The sequence below is a fragment of the Psammomys obesus genome, unplaced genomic scaffold (assembly GCF_907164565.1).
Source record: "Psammomys obesus unplaced genomic scaffold, mPsaObe1.curated_primary_1811, whole genome shotgun sequence".
Taxonomy (NCBI): domain Eukaryota; kingdom Metazoa; phylum Chordata; class Mammalia; order Rodentia; family Muridae; genus Psammomys; species Psammomys obesus.
In genome coordinates, this window is record NW_026590062.1 from 21,900,370 (window position 1) to 21,908,624 (window position 8,255).

At 51.3% G+C, this 8,255-nt stretch overlaps 2 protein-coding genes across 2 annotated transcripts in view; both read right to left on the reverse strand.

The window, feature by feature from the left end:
• The window catches only part of Clip2 (CAP-Gly domain containing linker protein 2), a 58,083-nt gene extending 57,732 nt beyond the window's left edge, over positions 1-351 (reverse strand). The window contains exon 1 of the mRNA XM_055606035.1: positions 137-351. The gene's annotated coding sequence lies outside the window, so the exon portion shown is untranslated. The remainder of the gene's footprint in view (positions 1-136) is intronic.
• Positions 352-6,095: 5,744 nt separating this feature from the next.
• Positions 6,096-7,949, reverse strand: LOC129675896 (syncytin-A-like). Its single transcript, XM_055606036.1, has one exon. It carries the CDS (start codon positions 7,947-7,949, stop codon positions 6,096-6,098), a length of 1,854 nt encoding a protein of 617 aa, XP_055462011.1.
• Positions 7,950-8,255: the final 306 nt, after the last annotated feature.

The window sequence follows — 8,255 nt, forward strand, 5'->3', positions numbered from 1 at the left end:
CCACGCAGCGACAATGCCTGGGTAATAGCACCCCCCTTTTCTTTCCAGGGCAGGGTGCCGCCGCCCCCCGCGACTCTGCGTCCTTTGTTGCCCGCGCGCCCCCATCGCTCGCGCGCGTCCCCAGAGCTGCGCCTACCTTGGAGCTCCAGCAGCTACCAGGACCCGACACCCCTTCGCCTCCTCTTGGTCTGCGCGTCCCGGGAACGAAGATGCTGCGCCCGTCCCCGCACGCCACTATCCTCCCCGGCTCTCCGCGCTCCGACTCCGGGCCCCTACACACGATCTACGGCCAGAAGGAGACAGAGGGAGGGGCCGATCCAGTAAGCCCAGCCGCTGCCTGCGCGCTCCGAGGCGGAGCCGAGCCGAGCCGAGCCGAGCGGAGCCGAGCCGGGAAGAGCCGAGCTGAACGGGGCGGAGGCGAGAGGAGCCGAGCCGAGCCCGGTGGAGTCCTGCCAAGGCGAGCCGAGCCCAGCCGAGAGAAGCCGAGCGCCAGGAGAGCTCAGCGGCCGGAGAGCGAACAAAAGGGGCCGGCGCAGCGGCGGACGCAGGAAGGCGGGGCCCAGAGGGAGCACGACGGGGGAGGGGACGTGGAGGGGGAGGGAGGGGGAAGTTGGGGGCGGTGCCCGCCATCGTGGTCTCACGGTTCTCTAGCAATGGTGACGCGCAGAAACGGGGGAGCGGGCGGGCGAAGAAGACTTTAGACCCTCGTCTTCCCTGACCAGACCACTTCCAGCTGACTTGGACCTTGGAAATAGATTGCACCCACACGCGTTTCAGCACTAGGCACATCTGTGTGTTCCAGTTTCTGTTTCAACTGTGCATTGCTCATTTGAATGTTCCATATTAGGAGACAGAGAAGCTTGGGAATGCTAGGGGTGGGGCTGGCGTCTGGAAGGCTTCACGGAAGAGTTGACTTAGGAACTGTGCTGAAAGAGGGGAGGAAGGAGATAGTGCAATTGAAGAGAGAACTTGGGGTGTGCCACCTGAAGGCAATCCGGAGGTGGACAAGCTGAGCCTCATAGTGAGACCCTGTCTCAAAACTTAAGATCTCAGCATATTAAACTCTTGACCTCCGTTTCCCCATCTTTAAAGGAGACAGGATGTTCCAAGTTTTGCTCAACAGAACAAGAGTCGTCGCGCAATGATGCACCAGGGCAGCCCTGAGGAGAGCTGCAGCCAAGAGAGCCCATGTGAAAAGAAGAGGCCAACCCCTCAGGACTGGAGGGTACACATGGTGGGGGGCGGGGTTAGGAACGAGTAAGTTCTGCGTAGCTAGATGGACAGCTTCAAAGTTGAAATAGTACCTAAATCATGGCGGAGTGGAAAGAATCCACCTCTTGGGTAGAGCACCTGCCTAGAATAACCCAGTGAGGGGCTGGCGATGTGGCTCAGTGGTAGAGTATTTGCTTAGCATTAATGAGGCCCTTCATCTCCACCCACAGGAAAATTAGGCATGGTAACACCTGCCTTTAATCCCAGCACTTGAGACACAAGATGAGCACATCTGTATTAGTTTAAAGGCAACCTGGTCTACACAGAGGGTTCCAGAGGCTACATAGTGAAATCCTATCTCAAAAAGAAAGAAAACTGATACCACAGTTAAAATGGTTAAAGGTCTGAGCTTCAAACACAGTTCTCTGTAAACTCCTCAGTGTGTGTCTTAGAAAGAAAGGGTGAGGGCTGGAGAGATGGCTCAGTGGTTAAGAGCATACATTTTAGCTGGGTGTGATGGTGCATGTCTTTAATCTCAGCAAACTGGGGACAGAAACAGGCGGCCCCTCTGGAGCTTGAAGCCAGCTATGGCCTACGTAAGAAGTTCCATGCCAGCTAAGTGGGACCCTGTCTCAAAAATAAGGGCATGTATTCCGCCCTTGCAGAGGACCTGAGTTCCCCCAGCACCCACACTGGGTAGCTCACAACTGCCCATAACTCCAGCTCCTGGGGATCTGACATCTTCTTTTCGACTTTGGGGACACACCTTCACACAGGCATGTGCATGTCTACACATATACACTTTATATTTTTAAGCATATAAAAATAAAATAATAAAAAAAGAAATTTAAAGGAAATGGGAGCTGGGGTGCCACTCAGTTGGCAGAATGTTCAGTTTACACAAAGAGCCCACCACAGCATAAGACATGTGTTGACATATGCCGATAATCCCCGTAGGAGACGGGGGAAGAAAGATCATGAGTTCAAAGCCAGCTTTGATCCCATAACAAGTTGGAGGAGGAAAGGGCAGGGGTTTGTTCAGGTCTCAAGTCCCTGTGGGAGACACCTGGGTGCCCCTTCAGCACGTAAACAGAAGGAACCCTGACCTGACACATCCCCACACGGACCCCCAGCATGAACGTGCAAGCTGAACACCTGCCTCAGGGTAATGGAATCAGCTCTGGAGCCCCACCTGCTCACTCATGGGTGGAGCCTCAAAGGGTGAGTGACTTGAGAGACACACCTTTGGCCCTAGTTACTGGCAAGCTCATTCCCTTACAGAAGGGTTTCTCTCCGGTGTGCTAGATCTTAGCCACCGCCCTGGTTTTACTGGGGGCTTGCTAAATTACCCAGGCTGACTCTGAATCCCCTCTGTAGCCCACACTGGTCTAGTACTCAAAATCCATTTGCCTCTAACTTCCCAGTGCTGGGATTCCAGTCACGTGCCATCGTGTTTGGTCCCAGCCCATAATTTTAATATTTTGTGTGTATGTGGAGACAAGAATGGAATCCAGGACTTCTGGCATGCTGACTAAGCAAGAGCTTGGCACAGCGTCTGTACCTTTCTCACCCACACCCATGAAGGTTTTGTGTTTTTTGTTTGTTTGCTTGTTTGTTTGTTTTCAAAACAGGATTTCTTTGTGTAGCCCTGGCTGTCTTAAAACTCACTCTGTAGACCAAGCTGGCCCCAAACTTGGAGATCTGCCTGCCTCTGCCACAAGCGCTAGGATCAAAGGTGTGCGCCAGCACTGCCCTGCTCATTTATTTTAATTTTTTGAGATAGAGTCTCACTATGTAGCTATGACCGGCCTGGAACCCACTACGTGGAGCAGGCTGGCCTTGAACTCACAGCATTAGATGCCTCTGCCTCCCAAATGCTGGGGTTGAAGGCATGCACCGTCAAGTCTGGCATGACTAGACATTGTTTTAGTTACATCTATGCATTTGCTTCTGTGTTGGTGTGTGCACTCATGTGAGGGCACCTGCCAAGGCCAAAGGAGGGTTGGCAGTTTTGAATTCCGGACTTCTGGAGCTGGAGTTACAGGTGATTGGAAGGACCCATCCTCCTGATGTGGGTGCTGGGAACCACATTTTTGTATTCTGCAAGAGCAGCAAGCGCTGTTAACCACTGAGCCATCTGTCCAGCCCTTGACTCCAGTTCTTTAATGGAATGTTTTTCCAGTCTCTGAATTATTATTTCAAGCTGAGTGTAGTGGCACAGGACTTTAATCCCAGCACTTGGGAGGCAGAGGCAGGAGGATCTCTGAGAGTTCAAGGCTGGCCTGATCTACATAGTGAGTTTTAGGACAGCCAGAGCTACATAGTGAAACCCTTTTAGGAAATACATACATACATACATACATACATACATACACACACACACACACACACACACACACACACACACACATACATACATACAAAATTAGAAGCTGTTTCCAAGGAATTTGGAATGACATGAAAAAAATTTCATGTCCTTGAACCCCACTTAAAACCCTGACAGAAAACACTGTGGCTATAACACATCGTCAACCCTATGTGATCCAGCTATAGCGAGCTCTGGGAAGGGGAGTTTTCTCTTCCATTACTACTCTCCCCTAACCCCCACTCCCGGCTCCTTCTCGCAATAGGTGTTAAAAAAATTTAAAGCCGAGCACTGCTCTGTGGGGATGCTGTTTTGGATGAAGAGGATATCCTCTGCCCATTGGATCTGAGGTAGCCTGGCTTCACAACTGAGCCCTCCGCACAGGGTGGGCGTGGCGTCTCCATGGAAACATCTGCTGAGCAGGCTACCACCAGGCTGTTTCCAGACACGTGGACTTGGCTGGTTCCGGGTTCTTCCTGGCCGGGAGGAAGCCTAGCATCTAGGTACAGCTGATGGGGGAAGGGAAGCTGACCTCACGAGAAGGGTTCTTCTCCCAGCTGACCAGACCTAGACTTCTGAGGTCCTGGGAGCTTTTTCTTGCAGCCTTCCGGATTTCCTGAGAGACGTCTCTGTAAATAAAACTGCATAATTTCAGCTTTCTGAGATAAGGCCTCATTTATGTAGCCCAGGCTGACCTCAAACTCTCTAGCCTATAGCCTGGGCCTCCTGAGTGATGGAATGACAGGCACGTACCGTCCATACCCAAGCTCTCCGTGAGTTCTTTGCTCCGGGACAGGGGTCTCTAAACTGTCTTCTTCCTCCAGCTCAGTCGTAGGAACGGTATCAAGCCTAAGGGGACATCTGTTTAAAGATTGTAATTGTGCGTGCACCGAAGTGCAGTTTCCTCCGAGTCAGAAAAGAGATCAGGACACCCTGGAGCCCAAGTTACAGGCAGCTGTGGGAGCTGGGAAGCCAACTCAGAGAAGAAAGCGCTTTTTTTTTTTTTTTTTTTTTCGAAACAGGGTTTTTCTATGTAGCCTTGGCTGTCCTGGACCTGCTTTGTAGACAAGTCTGGCCTCTGACCTGCAGAGATCCGTCTGCCTATGCCTTTCTGAGTGCTGGGATTCCAGGCATGCGCCACAGCCGGCTGAAGCAAGCACTCTTAACCATGGACCTATTTCCCCAGCTCTGTAAATGACATCTCTTTTGAGCATGTTGAACCCTTCTGGGTATTCACGCCATTAAGATCCTTCTATTTCCTCCAGAAACACAGCAGCAGAGACAGATGGAATGTCAACAGTTTGTGACTTTGACAAAACAAAAACAAACAAAAAACAATGTTACCGCTGAGTGTGCCAATGCATTCCTATGGTCCCAGTACTCAAGAAGCTGAGGCAGGAGCATCACTGTGAGTTTAAGTCCAGCCATGACTACATTTTATATTATTAAAAAAAAAAAAAAAAAAAAAAGCATGCTGGATAAAACCCTCGTGTCGTCACCCTCTGTTACTTTTCTATTGCTGTGATAGAACATCGTGACCAAGGCAGCTTATGGAAGGAGGGTTTGTTTTACCACTCACTCTGGAGAGGTGAGTCTGTCTTGGCAGGGATGAACTCAGCAAACGGTAGACGAAGCAGGAGCCGAAGGTTCACACCTTGAGCCACAAGCACATGGTAGAGGTCGTAAAGCAAAAGCAATGGGTGTCTTTAAATTCTCAAAGCTCGCCTACAGGGACACACCTCCTCCAACAAGGCCATACCCCTAAACCTCCCACACAGCTTTGCCAACTGGGCATTTAGTATTCAAACATCTGAGCCTATGGAGGACATTGTCTCCCTAACAGAAAGGACATTCGGCATGAGGTAGGACCACAGCCCACTTTTGGAATAATAGAGTTCCTTGTAAATTAAGTTAATTTAGCTTTCTCATTTTGTTCATCTGGCAGCAGCAGAAGGAAGGGAAATACAGTCAGGGCTGACCCCTGTCCCTGGAACTGGGGAGCCAGCACCCAGGCAAGCTCCTCTGATTCAGAAGCCCTGGGCTGGTGGCTGAAAGGTCCAAGGAAGGAAAGACAAAGAAGAGAATGAGCATCCTCTACAACAGGACAGTTTTAATCCTAGAAAAAGCTCAAGAAGGGAGGTCTCCAGATTGGGGAAGCCAGAGAGTTCTTGCTGTGGGCTTACAGACCAGGGGTAGAGATGGAGTTGGGGGTGGGGGGGGCACACACAGAAGCTTCCGTTGCAGGGGTGATCAGAGTCATGAGTTGTGACTGAGGAGTGTCAGGTGGTCATAAATCTCTCCAATGGCCAGTTATTATCAGAGGGACAGGAGGTGCCAGGCACCTATAAAAACAAGCCTAGAATGATTACTGTGGTTTGGGGAAAACTGCCACCATTTAAGCAAAACGGAAAAGCTCTTCATCTTGGCATGGTCGTGGCTGACACTGGTGAAGTTTATTTGTGCAGGCTGGCAGATAGAGATGGGGTGGGTCAGCTGTAGTTCCTGCAGCCCCTTTCTGCTAGACGGCATCCCCCTCGGGGGGCTCTTGGGGAAGTCTCTTGTACTGGGAATCCTGAAGCTGGATGATCTTGTCCACATGCCCTTTGGTAGTGTTCCGAATGAAAGAACCCATTCGCTTCGATACAGAACGAGCCAGGCAATTAAGAAGACAAGGCCCGAACATGAGCAGTACGAGGATAAAGAAAATGGGTCCCAGGAAGGAAGTTAACCAGGAAGGCAGCCAGTGTCCCAGCCCCAGCCACTGGATCCAAGAACTGGAGCTTGGGCGGAACAACGATGCTCTTTCTCGAAGTTTCTTTGCTGCATCCCGGACGACTCCAGACTGGTTTACATAGAAGCAGCACTCTTCCTGGAGGAAGAGGCAGGTTCCCCCTTTCTCCGCTGTGATGAGGTCCAGAGCTCTGCGGTTCTGGAGGACAACCCCTGCCAGCGAGTCTATTTGGTCTTGGAGGGTGATAATGGAGGTGGCTATTTCGTCGAGGCTGTCTGAGAGAGCCTTTGAGAGCTGTTGGAAATACATGGTTGAGGTGCTGATACCAGCGATGCTTAGCCCGAGCGCAGACGTGATGCCCAGGCCCACAAGAAGAGGGAGGAGGTGAGAGGCTCTTTTCTGGCGAGAAGTGGAGATAGAGGAGGGAATTGTAGCAAAAAGGGGGACAGCTATAGTTTGATTACTGGGAAGAAGTTCAATGTCTGGGTATTGGAAGACAAGGGTGCAGACACCCGACCAGTTGGCTGGGAGACAGATATATGTGGAGCTTCCACAGAGGAAGAAGACACCTGAGGAGTTGAGGCAAAAAGAATAGGTTAAGGAGAGAAGATGTGAAAAGATATTTGGAGTGAGACCCCCGTTTTCCTGGACAGTGGGTTCATCCTCCCAGATTGAATATTGTCCAGAGAGGGCTGCCCCCATGAGAGGCTGGTACTGAAACAGTGGGTAGGGGTCTTTGTGTCCTTGGAGTTTAATCTTAAAGTATGTGGTGTCCACGGACAGAATGATGGGATGACTTCTGTTGCCTGGTTCAAATAGGGTAAGATTATAGCAGGTGCTAGACGAGAAGGAAGGACAGTATCTCCAGGGAGTGGTTGGGTAGGTGTGACAATGGATGTCAGCTACTGGGCAGGGATGGTAAGGCTTTCCTGAGTTCAGGGAAGGGGGTCCCGAAAAACGTAAGGGATTTCTCCATTTAGAGCCTGGCATGGTCATTAGTTTGGCAAATGCGTAGCTGGTGGACAGATCTATGGTTTGGTGGTCGGCAGAGGGGGAGAGACGAAAGGTGTGGTTGCAAAGAGAGGCAGAGAGATTGCCCACGAAGGTGGCGTGTTTTGAATTCTTGAAGAAGCGGGATATGCAGAGAGGGGCCTGGGAGGTGAGGACAGTCTGGGTAGAGAGTGGTCCCCAAATGGGGCGCTGGGCAGATTCATAGAAGGGTTCCTTAGTGTATTTCACAGAGGTGAGTCGGGAAAGTATCGGAAGTATGCCCATTAAGTTTGTGAGTTGAAGAAGAGCAATAGCCCGTCGGTCAGGATTGGTGAAAGAGTAATGAGCGGTTAATGGCTGGAAATTCTGGAGGCGTCTCTCAAGATCAGCAATAGGATAAGGGCCAGGGAGGGTCCGGGCTGAGTACATAATATGAAGCTTCATGGGTGAGTCTGCCCAGGTCGTTAGTGGGGCTGGGACAGCTAGAGAGCGCTGGGTTTGGATGGACAAGCAGACCCAGCAGTTGGAGGAGAAGGAAGAGTTAGTGTCTTTGAGGAGGCGTTGAGCGAGGTTTACGAGGGGCATCCAGCTGTCTGAACAGGCACAGAAGTAAGGGAACAGGAGGAGACAGACAACCCAAGGGCGAATCATGGCTCTCCAGGAGTGCCCCTCAGCGGTGGGAGGCAGAGAAGTGGTCCTCAGAATTCTCAAGTTCGCCTGTCGCTTATCCAGGAGTGACTGAGAGGCCAAGGCAGTCCCTGGTGGTGCCGATTATACTTACGGAGGTTGGATCTGTGAGAGCAGAAACACAAATGGGAGGTTAGGAGTCTTAAGGTCAGGGAGGCGCTTCTGAGCTCAGACAGAAGCCAGCAGCATTTTCCCTTCGGCTTCTCTCAAGCCTCCGGAGATGTGGCCTTGGCCTGCTTTGGTGGATAGCTACCACTGCCAGAGGCAACC